General features: G+C 30.1%; 1 protein-coding gene across 1 annotated transcript in view; it reads left to right on the top strand.

The window, feature by feature from the left end:
• LOC107439503 (O-acyltransferase like protein-like) overlaps positions 1–21225 on the top strand; it is a 40668-nt gene extending 19443 nt beyond the window's left edge. Inside the window, exons 4-15 of the mRNA XM_016052133.4 lie at positions 1300–1387; positions 3018–3109; positions 3196–3366; positions 6888–6981; positions 8485–8577; positions 9613–9778; positions 9870–9949; positions 11577–11699; positions 15241–15361; positions 15464–15650; positions 17999–18141; positions 19729–21225. Coding sequence (XP_015907619.1) covers positions 1300–1387; positions 3018–3109; positions 3196–3366; positions 6888–6981; positions 8485–8577; positions 9613–9778; positions 9870–9949; positions 11577–11699; positions 15241–15361; positions 15464–15650; positions 17999–18141; positions 19729–19890 — 1520 coding nt within the window. The 3' untranslated portion in view covers positions 19891–21225. The remainder of the gene's footprint in view (positions 1–1299; positions 1388–3017; positions 3110–3195; positions 3367–6887; positions 6982–8484; positions 8578–9612; positions 9779–9869; positions 9950–11576; positions 11700–15240; positions 15362–15463; positions 15651–17998; positions 18142–19728) is intronic.
• Positions 21226–22901: the final 1676 nt, after the last annotated feature.

Here is a 22901-nt window from a genome sequence, read left to right on the forward strand (position 1 = left end):
TAGATTATCGGAATTATAATTTCACTAAAATATGAACTCCAAAAAAAAAGTTTAAAGTTTTTTTCATTCATATTCAAAAATTTACCTACAGTTAACTTCGTAACTTAAATAAATTTCAATGATGAATTACTGTTTCTCTTAGATCTAAATAACTGCAAATTAAAAAAAAAATATTGTTTAGAAGTAAGCTGTGTTTGGAAGATTTTACCTTTAACGCGGAAAAAGACTCTAAAACACTGGTGTTTTATACTGTATTTCCTAATCATTAACTATTAAAATCATAAATATAATATTTTTCACTTATTTTGACCTAAATTAATTCAAAATAATGAAATAAAATATAAAGAAGAAAAATTAAAAATATGTTTAATTAAAATTCTGCGTCAAAGAGTAAATTTGACCATAAAATTCTTTTTACTCACATTTACATAATTATTATTGCGGCACCAACAATATAAGATAATTTTAACCCAATTGTAAGATGTAGTTTGAGGAATTTCGAAGAAATACATACTGTTGTTGTTTCTACTGCCACTTACCAATAACAGCTTGAGCAGCTAAGTGATTTTTAAAGCAGAGGATGCGTTTCTTGTTTTTCAGTAGCGCCAAATATGGCCAAGAATACAATTTCAGCCACACACATATCACAGCCCATTTTACAGGGTGGATCCATTCGTACATACATCCACAGACCGTAATTTTGACCTGAACCAGTGAAAGATCGATCTTCAATTCAGTATTCCAGAGGTACTGATTTGTCAGGGTGATTTGGAGGACTCAATGACCCCGACATATCTAACGTGCACCAGTCACCATTTAAAACACGAAGTTTCTCTTGCCGGCCAGATTCATACTTTCCGTTCTTACGAACACGAATGAAACGTTCTACCAACCAAGCTATCCCGTCCAGAAATGCATATTAAATAACATTTTTTAAAAAACATTAAATTTTCAATGTTTAAAAACATGCTATGTTCATTTATGAGCATAAGATAATAAGTTATCAAAAGAAACTCAAAAGAAAGCGCTAATTCGTAAACTATTTTCTGATATTTCTATCTCTTCACTAATTAGATTAAGATAGGTATCATTGGGTTGCCTCCTTTCGTTGGGCCTTCCTTATTTTACAGTTAATAAGAGCAGGCCTACCTTTTGATTGTTCAGTTTACTTTATATCGAAAATTTTAAATAAGTTTAAAACTCATTAAGACAATTTTCGCGACTTTCAGTGCTTTCAATTACATTTCATCGACTTACAATTCTTCCTTTCTGCAATCAAATAATTGAAATTTTTTACAGTGTTAAAGACAGCTCCAGTTGAAGTTTCGGTGAGAAACTGTGAGACGAAGGAAGTAACTCATCTGACAATACCTCAATACATAGTTATGTAAGTCTGGGCTGATTTCCCTTTCCTATGTATACATTTTAAAATATTCAACTGGGTTTCAAATTAAAATTTTTGTTGCTTGTAAGATAGTATTGAAAATGTATCAGTATTTAAATTCTTTTCATGGTGATTCAATCAGATTTAAGTGAGCAAAATTGTGTAACTCTCTTAAATATTAGAAAATAAAACAGTTAACTCAAAACACGCCAAATCAAATGTTAGGAAATGCATTTAGTTTTGAACATTTCTTGCATATGGACAACCAAATTTAATATAATTAAAAACTGTCTTATATTTTCAATATTAGTATCTCTTAAATCTCAGGTTCCAGTATAATTTTTAAATTTTTTTTTTTTCTGTATTTAAATATTAATCTGTCAAAATGATTTTGTATATATGTGAATATGTAGATATCCGATCAATAGGTATTTATAGTATTAAATACTTTTTTTTACTAAACAGCACACCACCGTAAAAGCATATGTAATACTCGTATTAATTCAGTTATTTTATGTATGTTACCGTTAAAGTGTGAAATCCGTTATATGTATTAAGCATTGGGACAAACTAGCCATCTTGGAAGACTTTTTGATGGAACTAACCCTTATTTGCGTTGCATGGTTAACCCGACCTAAAGGAGAGTCTAATCCATGATCTGTCTGCCACTGAGGCTATTTTACGTCCGCACTGTGGTCACTGCGAGCCGGGAGCTGAGACCAGAAACCACTGGGATTCGAATCCGGTTTACCTCATTAGGAGGAGAGCGCTCTATCCCTTAAGCCACCGCGACTGTCTTAGATAAAATGCGGAAAACTCTTGATTCCGGATTTTAATGGATAAAATCAGTCATTATGCAATCGGTAGAGCAATCAGTCAATATGCAGATTATAAGGCCGGGATAGCCTGGTCAGTAGGGCGCAGGGCTCATGTCCAAGTGTTTGTGGGTTCGATCCCCGCCGACCGTAGTAAATGGTGACTGATGAACTGAAATGGTGACTCCATGCTCCCATAACAAATCGATACCTCTGGGGGTACTGAAATAGGAGTTTCCTTGTCTTCTGGATTGGTTCAAAGTTACAAGGCTACGGAGTTGAACATTAGTAGTCGTAAACCTAAAAAATTGGGTCGGCTGCTCAACGACGGATATAAAATAAAATATAAATATGCAGATTATCCAGATAATGTGCACATTAATGCTGTTGTTGTTAATTTACGTCGCACTAGAGCTTCACAATGGGCTATTGGCGACGGTCTGGGAAACATCCCTCAGGATGATCCGAAGACATGCCATCACAATTTTGATCCTCTGCAGAGGGGATGGCACCCCAGCTTCGGTAGCTCGACGACCTGCACGCGAAGTCGAACACTTTACTGTAGAACAGTTTAACGAGGACCAACACTAAACACCCTCGGTCCCAACGCAGACTTATCCAAGTGGTCACCCACCCGCACACTAACCGTAGCCAGTGATGCTTGACTTCGGTGATCTGCTGGGAATCGTGTCTTAACGATCAGTCCACTGCAGGGCATGTGCACATTGACGTCTTTCGCGAAAAAAAAATATTTTTAATATTAAATAATAATACTCGAAATAATAATAAATAATTCTTAACATTATTTTCTCGTTTAGAATGATATTTTCGATAATTGCGATATTTATCCTAACTGGCACAGTGGCTGACCTTTACACATCCAGAAATCCAATTGGAATTTTTGACATTGGTATGTATTATCTCAGTTCTATCTTTAACGTAAGTTTCCAGATAGTTATACTCTGACGACTAATGTTTTAATTACATCCTTCTCAGAGCGAGTTCCACAAAGTCTTCTGGCCTTTTCGTTGTCTCTTAACTTGAAAAAGCTGTTAAAGTGCTCAAGGGCTAAATCCAAGCTCGGAGCTGTTAATGGCATTCGATGTTTGAGTTTAATGTGGATAGTACTTGCTCATACTTATGGATTTGGTCACCGCCAAGGATTAGGTTAGTAATAATGTTAACAATTTTTGCATTTAGAAGTAACCAACTCTAACGAATCAAGCTATATTAAAGAAACAATTCTTTTTTATAAAAGCACACTTCTTTGATGTGGGGAGGGAAGTTACAGACCATGTCAAACTTCATTTATGAGAGGGTACCCTATTATAGAATCGAGTTAACATGTCTTATATACTAGTGAATTAGTATTGTATTTTTGTAGTGGTAGATACGCTACAGTACTCCCCCACCAGAATTATATCTGTGATAGAATTCGATGAACGAACACCGCTAGTGGGTTCATCGGTGTTTTGGGAGAAACCGGGAGAGCTGTATTAAGATCACCGTACTTTTGCTGATCATGAGAGCTGTATTAAGTTCATGGTCATGTTTGATTCTGTGTTGCCATTAGCAGTCGAGTGCATGCAGACAGACGTTGAGTGTGATCGAAACTGAGTAGCAACAGTGCGAGGAGGTGGATAATGTCGCAGTCACAAGTAGCAATTCAACTGTTCAATATGGACTATTAACTAAAGTAGGCGTGTTCAGATCGAAGTGGGAGTTTCTGATAAGATAGGCGCGTTTACATCACGTCCGAAGGTCACCAATGTGGGAGTTTCTGATAAGATAGGCGCGTTTACATCACGTCCGAAGGTCACCAATGTGGGAGGAGAAGTTACAGACCATGTCAACCTTCATCTATGAAAATGTACACCATCACAGAATCGAGTTAACATGTCTTATATACTTGTGAATTGGAGTTGTATTTTTGTAGTGGTAGATACACTACATTTGACAACCATACATAGGGTGGATCTTGGAATAGAGCAACCCCTTGGCGATTTCTTGAAATCTTGCCAAACTAGGTTTCACTGTGATTGATTGGTATATGTTTTGTCGCGAGGTATATAAGAGAAATATCAGAGTAAAGAAAAGTTATTTTTTTATTTTATTTTATTAAAAATTAGTTTAATGAATTTTTAATAATTTAAATTGCTTTTTTAATAATATAAAAAAAATGTTAATTCCAGTAATAATCGCCAACTTGGCGAGATTTCAAAAAGTCGCTAAGGGGTGGACTGTTCTAGGATTTTACCCCACACATATACCAAACAAATTTTAATTAGATTACCCGTAACGGGTCAGTAATAACTTTTCAAAATCTATGGAAAAACGCGTAACGGGTTTGTATGAACCTTAAATTCAAAAACAAAAACTCTACTCATCAAAAATAAACACACAAATTTTCTCGCGCTTTTATTTTTAATTTATCTTGTTATATGTATTTCTTGTTATACGTATTTTTTTTTCCAGCCACATATTTTCAAGACTTTATACAACCATAAACACGTTTTTTTTAGATTTTTTGTAGTATTAGAAAAGGCAGAAAATAGCTTTTTCTAAGTTTTCTGGGGTTGCTATTAACGGAACTGAAAGTCTTTACTGAACACAGCGATTCATTTATAATTTTTTATTCTTATTGTATTTATGACTGTTATGTAATTTATATTTTTTTATGTGTTGTCTGACAGTGGCATGCATTTTTTCCCCACAATTTCGTTACGAAATACTGTTGAATTGCAGTGTTAGAATATTTATAATTTTAATTTTTGCACTTCCAGTATTTACAAATCTTATAGTATTTAAAATTTTCCTGTGTTGTTTTGCAATAGTACGGATTTCTTCAATAATTGCATTTTACGACAGATTGTTGAGTAGCATTGTTTGAGTGACTTACAATTTTTACAAATACATTATTTAATTTTTATATAATACAGTTTTTCTGCGTTGTCTATCAACAGTACATTTTTTTTAATAGTGCTATTCTGAGACTTATTGTTGAATTATATTGTTAAGGAATCAACAATTTTTGAACAATGCGTTTATAATCATTATAGTACATTTTTACAATTTGTTGTTTAGTAATTTTACGAATTTCTTCAATAATTTTATTATTGTTAGAGAAAACACAGTTTGATACAATTGCAATTGTAGTAGTAATCATAATTTTTTGTGTTGTTTATCAATAGTAAGAAATTCTTCGATAATTGCATTATGAGGAATGATGTTAGTGTATTTACAATTTTTTATTGTTGCATTGTTTATAATTTTGTGTTGACATTTTTATCTGTGTTGTCTTGTAAAAAGATAACTTAACAGATAACACAGAATAATGCATTAAAATCAAAACAGAACAACAACAAAAAATACATAACTTTAACCCTTTCAAGACCAGTTTTTTTTCTAATAACAAAACAAAATACGACTTTGTTAAATAAAATAAGGTAAAAAAGATGATACTTAGCCGATTTGACTGAAATGTTATTATCACCATAGAAAACCAATGAAACACGCATTTGTATAAAATTCAGGCTTATTTAACCCATAGGTTTTTTTTAGAAATATCTGCAAGACATAGGTGTCCCGGTGTAGTTGTAATTTTACATTTCTTAAATTTTGTAATTTCAAAATGCAAAATTTGAGAAAAATAGGTCGAATAGTTGCCGGAAATCGAATTTTAAATATCTGACTTTTTTGAAATTCAATTTCGTTCAAATTTTGTATTTTGCCATGTAAAATTACATACTTTAAAATGATGTAAAAAATTATATACCTTAAAATTAAAAAAAAATTTCGACTATTGTTAAATGAAATAATAAAAAATAATGAATATTTACAAAATATTGTTTTTTGTACGGAATTATCTTTCGATAAACGAATTTTCTAATTGTGTGCAAAAAAATTTCTGTTCGCTGAAAAAGTTCTCGAGATATGGTGAAGCACTCAAAAAGTAAAATTAACAATAAGGAGTTAAAACTTTGGAGCACTCTCCTGAACAATTTATTGGGACCATATTTTCCAGATTGCGGCTACCTCTATATTTTGGGAATCAGAAATCCAAATCCGTCTAAAAAAAGACATGTTTATTCAGTGAAAGTATGTTTTTCAGTCTGATTTCGTAATTTAAAATATCGTCCGCATTTACTTATTAGCATATTTAAGGTCACCACCTTTTATTTCTTAGAATTTGTTGTTGATGCACAAACACTTAATTTTTTAAGGTTAGAAACATAATTTTTTTAGTTGTTTTTGTCAGCCATTAAGGCAGAGGGGGTGCGATGGTTCTTACTTTCCACTGGCGCCATCTATGGCTAAGAATTCAACTTCTGCCACACTATACGTCACACCCGTTTATAGGGCGCGGACCCATTCATATATCCATTCATTTATTCACAGATCTCAATTTTGATCTGAACTAAAGAACGATCCAATTCAGTATCCAAAGAGGTATTGATTTGTTATGGAAACATAGAGAACTTTGTGACATGACAGATTTAACGAGCACCAGTCACCATTTACTTCACGTGGAGTCTTCGGTTGGCTGGAAACGAACTCTCGTTCTCACAAACATGAGTCCAGCACCCTGCCAACCGGGCTGTCCCGACCAATTGTTTTCGAGTATGCTATAAATAATAAAAAAAAATCATTATAAATTTAATTCATTCATTTAAGTTATTCTTTTTTAGCACGCCTAAATCAAGCTAAAACTTACATGGATGACATTTTTTTCCAAATAATAACCAATGCTTGGGTCTCTGTGGATACCTTTTTCTTACTTGGGTAAGTGATTTGTTTTCTTAACTATCTAAACAACGCTCTTACATCTGATAAAACACAAATAGTTAACGATAAGTCCGATTAAAGAGTTGGGCCATTCATCGATGCTTGAAAAATAAATTCCACTTGATTTTTTTAAATGCTCAAAGGTTTATTAGTAGAAAAAATATCGAAGAATAGAAACTTTCACAATCCACTGAAACTTAAAAACCTCTAACACTTTTTTTTTCTTTCCAAAACTATATTTTTCAAGTTATGCATACGACTTTACTTTTTTTATAATCGAGTTTTGGTCATAATCTTGAGTTAAAAAATCTCCTATCTAAAAAAAATAAATTAATAATAATTAAAAAAAAATTTTTTTTTTGTATTTCTTAGAGCTTACTATCATTTTTTTAAATACGTGAAAGATATAAAATTTTCAATAAGACAAATAGAACGTTAAAATGCTAAGCCTATATCAAATAATAAGCTGTTAAAGTTGACATATCTATCTTACGAATTTAATCCTTGATGACATGATAGTATTTTATTCATTTGTTATTTAAAGAAAATAGTCTGATTATCAATATGAACTAGAAAATAATAACTTTACATAAACTGAGAATCGACAGTAAACTGAAGTTCTGTACTCTGTTGCAAGTTAAGAAAAGAACATTCCGGTATAGGATTTAAGTAATCATCCACGACAACAATAGTTCCAGTTTATCAAATTATTTAAATATGCTCTCAAAACAATATAAAAGATTTTAAAAGTTAAACTCGTATGGATAGAAATTTAATTCGTGCTCTCTTTTACGATATGTATTATATAATTATTAAAAAAAGGTTTTAGTTTCGTAGTCTTACTGGAATCCTAGATTTGGCGACTAATTTCGATAAATAAGGAGAACTCGTTCTTGAAAAAGGAACAACTATATGGCGTTGCAAGAGCATTGAGCTTGATTGGACCACTAAAATGGCGCATCTTCTACTGATATGCCCTTAACAAATGAAATGCAAGATAGTGAATTTTTTGTTACTTTTGTATCGCTGTAGAAAAAGTCGTCTGCAAGACAAAATATATTTATTATTCTTTCATCAGTAAATCATTAAATGCAAACAGAAAGACGTATATTCGCTATAATTTTTAGTTATCCTTTTTATAAATTCTTATTAATAAAACAATAATTTTTATTCAATAAGTTTTATTTTTCTCATTTCACACGATGAAAGCAAGCAAAAAGAAGACCGTTCAACGTTGTTTTAAGAATTAGCGACAGTGATTTACGTTAGCGCTTTAACAACATTTTGGCGTGCACCTAGATGCAAACAAACGTTCTGCTCTCCATAAGTATAATGGTTTTCTCTTAACTTGCAACAGAGTATAGAAGAGCCAATGAATAAATAAATAAGACTTTCCTAATAATAACCAATTCACTTCCATATTTGGTATGCTTAAAATGTTAATATTTAGATTTTTATTTGCGATACATTTTTTAAAAAAAATGTTTTTTTTTTTTCCAGAGGATTGTTGGTAGCAACTTCAAATTTAAAACTGATTGAAAAATCAGGAAGAAATATAAGTTATGCATCTCATATCATTCATAGAATATGGAGGTAAAAGCACGTTATTTCATTCATAATGTAATAGATACTACGCTTTAATTAACAATTTTGTCTGAATGTTGTTTTTCCAATTTTTTTACAGCAATGGAACCCTAAATTATCTACCTTTTTTTCATCGGAACCCCGAACTTATAAATAAAGTACTAAGGGACATTTTTTAGCTGATTAACTAAGAAAAGACTACATTATTTTTCCTAATAAGATAAATGAATTTTTTTCATCGTTTTATCATCTATAATCTTTAATTAGGTTTCATATCCGATAGTTTAATTCGCACCCCTGAAACAGTTCACATTTAATTCAGAATTTGTTTTTGGTGTATATACATAACGTGGATTGCGGCTTCTGTTAAATAGAAATCTTAAAAGAAGTGTCAAAAGTGGTTATTAAAAAAACATATTTCTTTATTAGCAAATTAATTTTGATTTGAGAAGAGCGATGGGATATACTAATGCAACTTTCATAAATGTATGTGCTTTTCATAATTAATTCAGTATGTTGTAAGAAAAATTATAATTTTTTTAAAAGTTAATTTGGCTATTTTCTTTTGGTATTTTATTTTAAATAATTTCAAGAAAACTATCAAAATATGAAATATATAGTGATTGGATCAAAATATAAATTTCAAAATTCAATACTGGTTAAAAAAAAAAAAAAAACATTTTGCTCTCACGGAACCCTTTTAACTTTTACACGGAACCCTAAGGACTCCATTTGGGAACCGCTGCCCATAGACAGTATATTCTAAGTGAAGCAGCATATTTTAACTCTTAATTGTTTACAGAATAGCTGTTGCAAAACGTACAGACGCAATTAGTATTACATTTCTAGTCGTTAGTAGCATTTGTTGAATTAGTACTACCAGACTGCCTACACTGACAATTAAATGGATCATCACTTTTACTTTGATGTCTTAGCAGTGTCTGTAAAATGAAATATTATAATCGCCACCTTTCAAATGCCTTTAAAAATCAATAATTTCTGATTCTATTTTTTTTATTAAAAACCAGCTCATTTGTTTCGTAGGTTGACCCCACCTGTTGCCGCGACATTAGGTTTAATGTTTTTGCTACCTCTAATTGGATCGGGACCCCTATGGAGAGATATGGTAGGGCAAAAAGTCTCAAATTGTGAACAAAGGTGGTGGCAAGTATTTTTACCAATCAACACTTGGGTGGACTTCAGTAACATGGTAAATTTTTTCACATAACTCCATATTTTTCAGAATAAGTTTACTGGTCAACAGTTTAAGATTTATTTAACTTCTGAGATTTATTTCACAGTGTCTTCTTCATACTTGGTACGTAGCATCAGACATGCATTTTTACTGCTTGGCACCATTGGCATTGACGGTTCTATACAAGTAAGGGCATTTATTTTGCTTTATTTATTAAAAATTTCCTCCATACTCACGTTTTTTTTTTTAAATTTTGTTTTTTATTTTATGAAATGTGTTTCTTTCCTGTCATATCTCCTAATGGAGAATGGCAAAAAAATTAAGGAATTTTATCAATTTTGTTGTTTGGAAATTAAGAATAAATTATGACATAAATTAATTACCTTTGATCTATACTTAGTAACTAAATGGATTGCTAAACAAGAAAAGACAAGATTAATTGTTTGCACCGCGGAACATTTTTTTCCCTGTTGCATGAGATTTTTTTTGCAGATCTCTTTTCGGTAGTGTAAACATGTTTTATAGTATTAGGAGATTATACAAAAATGCCTGTCGCTCGGTATAAATGCTTGAGCCTTATACATTTCCTACTATATAATACAGTAAAAGTAGGCTTTTTGTTAAATATTCAAAGATAACGTAATTGCAGTTCAAGTCTAAAATAGTCTAGTTAATGCTTTCAGATTATTCGTACTTAAAGTATGAAAAGTTTAGAGTTAGTAAGTTATAAAAAACATAAGGCAGTTCTTCGAAAATATTATATTTAATGTTTCACAATGTCAATTATCCCCATCAATATATACTTTGAAAATTCCAATAAGATAATGAAATAAAAAATCAAAAAAATAATAAAACGTTCTCAAAGTTTCACCATTAAGAAAGGTGGGATTAAAAGCATCAAATTCAATTTGATTACTGTATGAAACTAACAGGTTTTTCTAATAATTGAATTTCAACTTCTCTCAATTTTAACCAGCATTTAAAGAGTTTTTTTTTTCTGTTTAAATTTGCTACCCTAATATTAATAAGTTTTTTTTAAAAGTTTTTTTTTATTGATTTGATATTTCTAATATATATATATATTTTGACAAGGTCCTAAAAATATGAAATACAGTAAAAGGCTGTTTAATAATAATGATTCATAATAGCTGTGAAGTTAAAACAGTCAAGCGGTTTTTCTTTTGAGAACGTGGCATAGAACTTCTGTATTTCAGCATGGCTTCAACCTTAATTCCATAAATAATTAACAAAATTATAAAAAAAAACATTATTTACAAATAAGAAAATATGAGCCATGGTGGCTCAGGGGATACAGTGTTCACCTCCCAATGAGGTGATCCGAGTTCAAATCCCAGCGATGGCTGGTGAATACGAATTCCGCACCCGGCTTGCACCGACCACAGTGCTGAGCTAAAATATCCTCAAAGGTAGACGGATCATCGGTTAAAATCTGCTTTCTGTCAGACTAACGATGGGAGATTGTCCTTTCCATGTAATGCAAATGCTAGTTAGTTCCATTAAAAAGTCCTCCACGAAGGAATGAATGAAAGGTCCTCCCCAAAGATCCTCCTTGCTAAGCAATTAAGGTTTTATTTCCATAAAAATACAAAATTCTAAATTTAATCCCTAACGTATAACCAACTATTCAACACTACTTAAATTATTACTTAACTAAACCTAACAAAATGAATAATAAATATAGTGTTGCCAATAATCAGAGAAATACTAGAGATTATGGTGCCACATAAGATAAATATAAATTAGGAACACTTACTATATGTTATTCACACTTATAGTTTTTTCCTCCTTTTAGATGGCCAACATTTGGGTTTAGTCTCTTATTCTTTACTACCTCCGTTTGCTCTTTAGTTACTGGAATTTTAACTATTGTGAATAATCTTCCACCAACAGTAATATTCTTTTCACCTGATGTAGAGTAAGATTACTAATAATTTTTACATAATTCATTTGTAAATGATTTTTGTTTGTACTTGACATTGTTTGTAATTTGTAATTCATTTGTACAGTCGAACTCGTTTATAACGAGCTCGGATTTAACGAGAACTCGGATTTACCGACGGAAACGAGAATACTTGGTTGGATCAATGTTAAGTCTATGGAACAGAAGTCGCTTTTAACGAGCAAGACCCGGTTTTAGCGAGCAATATTTTTCTGTCTGACAATCTTTTTTCTCATCTTTCTAGCCTTTCTGTCTTATCTTTTTTTCAAAATGATAAGAAATGCGTGAAATCAAAAGAAAAACCGCGAACTGAAATTTAATTGCCCTTATCGCTCTAATCTTTTGCAGGTTGGGGACGTTAGTTGTCATTAAATTAAGAAAAGTATTTAATTAAATTAATTAATGTAATTAAAGTAAGCAAATATCAATTAAATTTTAAGTAAACTCAATCATTTGACCTCCCAAGCCCCCCTCCCTCTTCTGGTTGCACGCCTGCCTTAAGGATCCGTTTATTACGAGCACTCGGATTTAACGAGTACAATGTTACGGTCCCTTTGTGCTCGTTATAAACGAGTTCGACTGTAATTGACAGCCATATCGCTGTTCTTTGCTTGTACTTGACATGCTGATCTTTACTTGACTTGTACTCGATCTTTGCTAGTAATTTTGTTTGTACTTGGCATTGTTTGTAATTTGTAATTCATTTCTAATTGACAGCCATATCGCTGATTTTTGCGACATACTTTAATTAGTGATTGCAAAACATACGCTAGCAAGTACGATTAATGGAATAATTGATGCAATCATACATTAATATACGAACCAGAAAAACACGATTATGTAGTTATTTTTACATGCAACTAAAATAAAAATATTCTTTCTTATTTATATTATTCGTTTGAAATTTTTCTTTTAATATTATTTATCAACAATGGCATATTAAAATAATATTAATAATAATGAAAATATTATTTTACCACCATTGGGTAAAATTTACTACGAAAAGCTTAAAAATTAACTTTTATACTTAATGGTTTAATTTCCTTCAATATTCATTAATCAAAACATTAACTTTTAATTTAGCAAAGTAATTAAGCCAAAACATAATTAAATTTTAACAAATACCCAGGATTTTTTTATTAAAATTTAAAACTAACAAAACTTAAAGGCCTAATTTTTTAGATATTTTTTCAATTTTCGCATTCCAATGCTTTTTATTTTTGTTTAATATAATCTGAATTTCAAATTACCTTAATGTTATACTGAAATAAAAGTTCATTTCATGACGATTTTTTAACATAATCCATGAAGCATACTAAACAAGTACAAACGCTTGCTAAAAAAAGATGTGAAATAATTTTCTAACTGTAATTAAAATTGTTTGATTTAAATGTAAACTTTATTTGGTATAAAGAATCATACAAGAAGAAAATATAATTTCATTTTCTAATAAATAATAATTAGATAGCTAATAACCTTAATTTAATATTAAATTCCTTTAGTACAATTTTTTATTTATGCATTCAAAGCAATAAGTTACAGATTTAATTTCAGCAAAAAAAAATTAATTTTTTAGAAAATTATAAGAGAAATTGCACAATTTTAAATAATAAAGTAAAGTAAAGCACTCCAGCAACATCCAGTTGTAGGTAACAAAAAGGTCATGGAGGTTAATGCTGAATTTCTAGACACCTACAATTTGATTAAAGTCAACTATGATGACAGTGGAGCATTGCGCACCCTCCGCTTTTATTTCCCAAACAAAATGGTACCAATCGTTTAGAAGAAACTACGGTGGCTGGTTGGTATAAATTCTGCTTCCGGCCATAGTGCCGATGTAAAACATCTTCAGTGATGGACGGATCATGGGTTAGAATCCCCTTGCCGTCGGCCTGACCGTGGGAAGTTTTGCCCTTCATATAATGCAACTGCTGTTTAATTCCACCAAAACGTCTTCCAAGAAAGCTAGTTTGAACAAATGCTTCATCCACGATACGGATTCCGCATCCGGTTTGCTCCAACCACAGTGCTGACGTAAAATATCCGCAATGGTGGACGGATCATGGGCTAAAGTTCTCTTGTCGTCAGGCTAACCGTGGTAGATTTTCGTGTTTTTACTCTCCATGTAACGCAAATGCGGGTTAGTTCCATCAAAAAGTCCTCCACGGAGGCAAATTTCTTCCAATACTTGATCCAGGGTTTCCCTTGTTTTCTGAATTGGGTTCAAAATTACAAGGCTACGTAGTATTAGTAGTCGTAAACCCAAAAAATTGGGTTGGCTGTTCAACGACGGTTATAAAATAAAATAAAATGCTTGATCCAGGAGCAGTGATGGCTCAGAGGGTAGAGCGTTTGCTTTCCAATGAGGTGAACCGGGTTCCAATCTCAGCGATGCCTGGCCCATACAAATTCCACATTCGGCTTGCACCGACAACAGTGCTGACCTAAAATATCCTCAGTGGTAGACGGATCATGGGTTAGAGTCTCCTTGCCGCCAGACTAACCATGTAAGGCAAATGTAGGTTAGTTCCCGCATTTACGTCAAAAAGTTCTCCATGAAGGTAAATTTCTCCCAATACTTGATCCAGGAGTTCTCTTGTCTTCTGGATTTTTTTCAAAATTTTCAAGGCTACGGAGTTGAACAGTGGTAGTCGTAAATCCAAAAATTGAGTCGCCTGTTTAACGCCGGTTATAAAATAAAATAAAATGCTTGATCCAGGAATTCTCTTGTCTTCTGGGGTGAGTTCGAAATTATAAGGCTACAGAATTAAACATTAATAGCCGTGAACGCAGAATAGTGTTAGCTGACTAACGCCGGTTTTAAAATAATATAGTATAAAACAAAAAGTCGATGTGAAGCTCGATGGACTTTAGTTTTAATTGCATTCGGTTGATCATAATTATTGATTCATTCATTAATTAAATCTTTAAGTCATAAATAATTTAATTTTTGGTATTATATATTTCCCCCCCTATTATTTTTGTTATTTTTCTAAAGTTTTAAAATACTATAGATATATTCATTATTGTTAAAAGATTTAAAATTGAAATTGCTGTTTAGCCCATAGAGAAAAATAGATTCATAATTAGTTATATATTTATTTTCAGCTCAGAGACTTTTTTTAGGGTTTTTAAATATCCAAAATTGTTTATATATATATATATATATATATATATATATATATATATATATATATATATATATATATATATATATATATATATATATATATATATATATATATATATATATATATATATATATAATTTCTTTAATCATACATGAAATTTATATACATTTGTTAAAATCCTCAAAAACAACTCTTGAGCTTCTTATTAAATATGACATTTAATAAAACTATAAGTGAAGGATTCTTATATTCAACAAAATACAAATTAACAGTTTTACAAAAATTTCAGGTTACACAACAAAAAAGTAATAATCAACATTATTAAAATTTTTGTAATGACTTAAATTGTAAAACTAATACATTAACCATATGTTTTAAAATTTCAGACTCACCAAAAGAACTGCGAATTTGATTTATTTCCGACCTTATCCTCACGTTGGAGCTTATTGCGTAGGGTTGGCCTTAGGCTACATTCTTTGGAAAAAACAGAAATGGTCCTTGAGCAAAGTAAACAATCTTCAACTTCACTAATAGCTATATTTATTATTATTTTTAGCCACCATCAAAATAAAGCACTCTTTGTAACACTTTGAATTCATTGTATTGCAGGTTACCCAAAGTGCTGGATGGGCAGTATCATCAGTTAGCTGTCTGGCTGTACTGTTTGCAACCTACTTGTGGAGCAGAGGTACAGCTGCAGATACTGTGGAAGGAGTTATTTATGCAGTATTGCATAGGACAGTTTGGGCAGCAGGAGTAGCCTGGGTGCTTTTCACATGTGCTACAGGACATGGTGGTCAGTTAATGACAAAAAAAGGACTTTTGTTTTACCATCACGCTGTTTTTAATTATGAAAAGAAAACTAAGTCAAATATTTTCCTATAGTTTATCATTTAAATTAATTAAATATGCAGGGGAAAAATTACCTTTAGACACTTTTCAAATCATAATTTTCAGCTGATACAATTATAGTCATGTTTGCAATCTAAAGGCAATCTTTCAATACTAATCAGTAACATAATTTTTCTAATAGTAACAAATTTAAAATAAAAATTTTTCACAACATTTGCTACAATTTCTCTTTGTAACAAATTTAAAATAAAAATTTGTCACAACATTTGTTACAATTTCTATTTGTAACAAACTTAAAATAAAAATTTGTCACAACATTTGTTAAAATTTCTATTTGTAACAAACTTAAAATAAAAATTTGTCTCAACATTTGTTACAATTTCTATTTGCAACAAATTTAAAATAAAAATTTGTCACAACATTTGTTACAATTTCTATTTGTAACAAATTTAAAATAAAAATTTGTCACAACATTTGTTACATTTTCTATTTGCAACAAATTTAAAATAAAAATTTGTCACACGTAGAAATTGTAAATAGTCTATGAGCCCACTTAAAGCAGATGGGGCACCAGATTCCCTTTTACATATATTTTTTTCTGATGCTCTAACTACAAGCAAAACAGATTTTGGCATTTTTCAATTATAAAATAACAGTCTAATAGTTAATGAAAGTATCTGCAATTGAAATAATTAATAAAAATATTGCAACAATACATTAAACAAGATTTATTGAATATAACATTTTACGTATTCAAAAGATTGCAACAGATTAAAATTATCGCAGTGTTTCCCAAAGTGTGGTATTTTGGAAACTGTTAACCGCCAAACTGTTCCTGTACCCTCAGGGGTACGGGAACAGTTTAGTGGGGGTACGCGTTCTTATGCGAAATATCTTGCATCAAAACGAAAATTTCAAAACATTTTATTTAAACACAAAGCTAGCCATGAAAATTTACGATTACGTATTTTTCTATTGGCTTTTTTTTGCTGAGTTAACAGTTAATAATAAGTGGTGTCAACAGCCAGTTGTGATTTTTAACTTTTGGGCAATTTTTCTGTAGTAAAAAATACACTCATTTTTTTAGTGGTACACAGCGTTGCGAAAAATTTAGAAAGGGTACACAAAAGTCATAAGTTGGGGAAACACTGCCCGTAGTAAAAAAAAAAGTCAAAAATATTAAAAACTATTGTTGTATGTGTAAGATAAAATTATCACATAGTTCATTAAAAATCAAAATTGAGGTCAATCTAAATGGACAATCATTATTTTCCCATTAACTAAAACATTTTTCTTCTGTTACTTATTATATTTTCGTTGTATAATTTTACAAATTTCTAAATTAAATTTCAGTTCCATTAAATTTCAATTCTTCTTATTAAATTTTTGAGAACGAATTTAAAAGATAAAAACAAAATTCAAAGAAAAATATTACTTTTAAGTGCCGAACTTATATTACTTTTGTACTTAACTAATTATTATTACTTGTAAATAACTTTTTAACTTAGATATTACTTTTATGTACTTGTTGGTTTTAAAAACTAACAAGCACTTTATTAGTTTCAAAAACTAAGGTGGATAAACGAGTCCTTTTCCCTCCTTAATTTTTGAAGCTTATGTTTTTTTTTGAATTTACAAATGTATAAATTTACTTCAATTTCTTGGGATTATTCATTTCATTAATGCAATACTTCAGAAGCTAACTTTTGCTGTCATGTCATCAATTGGCTATGTCCTTACTAGAAATAAAAATTGCGCTAATGATTCCATTAAATTCCTAAAAAGTGTGCGTGTTCCAAAGTATAAGACTCTCTCTATTACTTAAATGAATAATCCCAAGAAACTGAAGCGTAAGAAATTACTTGATTAAAAACTTCACTCGCTTCAAAAATATACAAATTGGAAATGTTTTAAAAGCTCAAAAATAAGCATCCATCAAGAATTGCCAGATGTGAATGAAAAGAAACAAAAGTGATTTGAAACATAAAAATCGTTAAGTTGCTAATGAAAAATAAAGTTGAGAAACAAGAATATAAAAACTATAGTAGCCAAGAGAGAAAAAAAGACTTAAAAAAAATAAAGAAAGAAAGAAACGAACCAGAAAAACCATAGTGGCCGAGAGAGAAAAATCAGGGTAAAATGCATTTCCACGTGCTATGGAGAGATGGTAAAAACTTCATTCGCTTCAAAAACATACTAACTGGAAATAACAGTTCACATGTTTCAAGTGCTCAAAAATGGCACCTATTAATATTCTTCCTTAAAATTCATAGTTTTTTTTCTTCTTTACAGGTATGCTGAATAAATTCTTGTCATGGCAGGCCTTTACACCACTTAGTCGATTATGCTATTCAGTTTATCTACTACATTTTCCAGTTTTATGGGTTCGAGTCAGCTGGAGGCGATCATTGCTTCAATTTCATCACTACGATATAGTAAGCACGATAGTTTTAAATAAGCTTCTTATTAAAAATTTTAATACAAATCCGACAAAGAACCAAAAATGTATATAGATTTGGGATCCTGGGATAGTTCGTTTTGTGTCCTTTTGATATGCAATAAAAAAATATACTGTATTAAAATTAATGTAAAATAGTTTCAGAATTTCTTTTTTCTAATTTCAAATAATTCTTACAAGCCAAACTAAAAAAAAAAAAAAAATACTAAACAGAACATTTTAGTTTTTAAAAATAGTTAAATAAATAGTAAAATATCTTTTAATGAGGTCAGCACATATGACGGGTCCTTTAACAGAAAACTTAAGATTTACATATTATAATGTTAATCCAGCTGGTTTGATAGAAAGGCCAAATTTATATTTTTTAAATCTTGCTAATATGTACGAAATTTATGAAAGATAAATTTAAAAGAAACAATATGTAATGGGGCAATGCAAATTCTACACTCAACAGCAGAGCTGATAATCCTAGTTGCGTCCTAAATTTCTAAGTTTGTTTATAAAGTTTTTTATACAGTACATATACGTGTTATAAGGTTTCGTTTATAATTCAGTTCTTTTCAAAATATTCAAATTGCGCTAATTTTAATAATTATTTAAAAATTCATTTATATTCTTATACATTATGAAAAAGCAAGCTTTTTTGCTGCTTCTATCTGCATTTTTATTCACAGTATCACGTATTATTGGTAGACTACAAAAAAAATTATATATATATATATATATAATTTTATCTATAGTTTTTATTGCATTTCTATTTCAAAATCAAAACAATACATATTTTTTTACTGATTATATAGTATAGTTTGCCTACGGTAAGAACTTCCCCGTCACAAAGTCTGACGCCGTCTGCTGCTATGGAAACAAGAATAGCGCATTTCAGGGAGGGTAGCTTCTCTTCACTCAAGGTCTAACATAAAATACTGGAGAAAAAGATTACCTTTCTCTCGCATCCCCCGGACCAAAACTTGTCCTAAACAGTGACCCCACACGCCTTCTTGAAATGGTTATACCTCGTTACCATAGTCACTTCCACGGGTTCAGACGAAAGGCTAGGGGAGTTCTTACTTTAGACGAACTATATAATTCTTTTCTTTCCTCTATCCACATTTTTATTCAAAGCATTATTGCATATTACTTATTCACAATTTGTAATAATAATTTTGGTTCATTAATTATATAATTTTTGCTTTTACCTACATTCTTCATAGCTTTACAATATGCAGTGTTTATTTTTTAAAAAAATATTTCTTTTGCATTATATCTTACTTATAATTTTTACTTTTATTTGCATTTTTATGCATGACATTGCAATATGTATTTTTGCTTTAAGGCAACAATAATATATGTTGCTGCTTTTAGATTATATATATTGCTTTTGCATTTTATAAATTTTGATTTTATTTGACTCGATATCTATAACATGATCATTTGCATAACTAATTTTTAAAAAAAACAACAACATTGTGCTGCATTTAAATGGTGGTGATACTTGATGCTTAATATTTTATATAAATGATTTAAACTATATTACTTACATACAGTGAATGAACAATTTTTATAGGTCACAGAATTCCTAGGAATATTAATGATCACTCTTGCATTGTCAATAATTTTTCACCTATCATTTGAAGCCCCGTTCTTGAATTTAGAACAACTGTGGTTTCCAGAAAGGAGAAAAAGTTCTGAAGAAACAAAGACAATTGAAAATAAAACTGCAACTTGATATCTGTAATAATAATTCTTGGCAAGTAAACTTACTCATGGAGAGCATGGATTGAGACGAGAGTTGCCTATGCAATTGCCATATGCATGTTCTCACTTTATAACTATCATTTGTCAGAGTCAATGTAATTTAAAGGACTAAAGAACGCTTCTTAAAAATTTAAAATCTATTTAAGTGTTGCAATCTAATTAGCTATTGGATCTTAGAAAAATCTGCAGAAGTTTCCTATTGATGCAGCACACAGCTCCTTCAGTTATTGAGTCAGAGGACAGCATACATTTATGCAGCATACAATCTCTTTAGTAATTGAGTTATAGAGCATAATTGCATAGAAATTTCTTCATTGTGAGCAGGAACAAAACTGTGCAGTTGTTTCTCATCTGGGCAGCAGACATCCCAGCTATTGAGTCACAGGACAAAACTGAGAAAAAGTTTTTCATTCAAGCAGCACACAACTCTGTAGCTATTGAGTCCTAAGAAAAAACTGTGGAAGTTTCTGATCTATGCAGCACATTTGTTTGTAGTGAATGACTCAAGTACTCCGTTTGTGTGACAGAAAAGCATGCAGGTCATACTTTGAGTTGAGTTTTTAAAGAGTATCTTTTATAACTATTGTCACAGGATGGCCATCATTTAATAAAATTAACATAATAGATATAAATATTATTATCAACTAGCTAAATATCTGCACTACATACAGGATAAACAAAAAGCAATTAATCAATATAATAAAATCATGCTCAAAATTGAAAGGCATATACAGACACAATTCTCAAAGCTTAAAAAATTCCAATTTTTATTTATTAATTCTTATATCCTGCTATTTGTTGACCTTACTAGTGACTTTAAGCTATTGAGCAGAGTCAACTCATGATAGTCACCAGGGGTCTGTTTAGAAGAAATTTGGGTCTGTTAACTGACCCTTCACAAAATATCTTTTCATAAAAACGGACCCTTCACAAAATAATTTAACTTAAAAACGGACCCTTCACAAAATAATTTATCTTTTAATTGGACCCTTCACAAATTTGTTTATCCTCATTATTGTTTTGTTAATCGAATAAATTCTTCCCAGGGGGGTGGGGGAAAGAAAGACAGATGTAAACGAACGAAGTTTAGTCTTCGGCACACGCTTCTTCCTTTATTCGTCCGAAATTAATATTCTGCGTTCAGCATTATAGGCTAAATACCAAACATTTGTATGTTGCATCTCTAATTTAGTTGCAGCAATTGCTGTTTATTTTTTAAAATTTAAATCTTTTTATTATAATTTTACAGTGTTGAGCATAATCTTGTATCTCTTTATAATTTAAAAACTCCTTGAAAATGTTTTTTGCAATAACAGGACCCTATTTGCACAAATTCACAAAAGCAGGACCCTAGTTGAAAGAATGTGATTTAACGTTTACTTTATATTCACAAATTACGAGTAATTTTTTCACAATTTTACAAAAACGGACCTTTCACAAAATGTCTGGACAGACCCCTGGTCACAACATACCATAATCAAGCACTTTTCTTCATTAATTTAAATCTAATTTATTTTTATTTAAATTACTATTCAATTGAAATTTTTCAGTTTTTAAAAACAAGTTTTAAAAGCATAACTGTAAACACGTGGTTTTAGATAACTTGAGCAATACAAATTTAGTGGCGTAGCTCTCACATGGTAATCACATTGAACATTCAGCTTACCTGACATAGTGAATAAAATCTGATCAATAAACTCAATCAAATGCGATCATTAAACATACAAGAAACTCCTTTTACGATTATGGAGATTTTACATACACTAAACCTTATTCTAAATAAGTTTATTTTAAACTAGAGAATTAAATTTAAGTTTAGGAAGACCAGTACTTATTTTTACTATTCCTTAGTGAAAGGGAATTATAAATTGGAATAACTCATTATTTACCTTGCGCAATGCGTTATTAAAATTTGTAGAAAACTTATAATGCTTTTAAATAATATTTACATTTCAAATTTATTCACAAAAAAGTACAAAATCTAGTCACGAAATAGAAAATTTTCATCGAAAAAAGATATTTTGAATAAATTGAAATATTCAAGAATATATGTACACAAAAGATGAAATAGAACATAGTTAGTAAATCAGTTTTGAGTATTTTAGTTTTCCAAATGAATTTTAAAAACCAATCTATCAAAAATGAATCCTTGAATATGATACAGTAAAAATTAACTTAAATAAATAATATAATAAATTTTAATAGTTGTTTTATGAAAAATATATAATTTTGAAATTAAGAAAAATGATCTAGTCTTCAGTCAATTTTGTAATATAGACTATCTTTAATTTACAAACTTTTTGAAAACTAAATTTAAGTTTTTGGTTTAGTTTGATATTATTTTTAATGTCATCAAAATGGCAAATTAAACACCAAAATTACAAATAAACTCATTCAATTTTATTGTATGATGTCATAAAACCAATTCTTTTAACCTACCTCATTAAGTACATCTCAATTGGCAAAACTTTTTTTTTACCAAATGAGAACATAACTATGTTTGATAAAATGAAAGTTATTGTTCTTCGCAAACAAGAAATCATAACTCAACATATTCAAAGTATGACTTCTGAAAATTTATCAAATGAATATGAATTGCAGAATGTTTTTAACTTTGTGTTTGAAATGCCTTTGGTAACATTTTTAATTTTAGAAAAATTTCATTAATTTTCTAAAGATATAACAAAAATTTTAAAACTTTGTTAAACAGTTTTTTATTTAGTTTTATTAAAGATATGTACTTTAATTAAAGTTATTTTGTAAATATTTGAAATGTGGTGTGAACATAGTACATAAAACCAATTTGTGCTAATTTCGGAAATTTTAAGAGTGCAAGTGTTTTTTAATATCAATTATTGTTTTCGGTAAAATAATATAAAATTATGTGATTTCTTATTAATCAAAGAAGAAATTATTCTGATTTTCTTACTATTTCATAATTAATGTATTTACAATAATAATTTTTTGTTTGACAAAAATTCA

This window comes from Parasteatoda tepidariorum, chromosome 4 (genome assembly GCF_982258835.1).
Source record: "Parasteatoda tepidariorum strain Cologne lab strain chromosome 4, Ptep-v5.0, whole genome shotgun sequence".
Taxonomy (NCBI): Eukaryota; Metazoa; Arthropoda; class Arachnida; order Araneae; family Theridiidae; genus Parasteatoda; species Parasteatoda tepidariorum.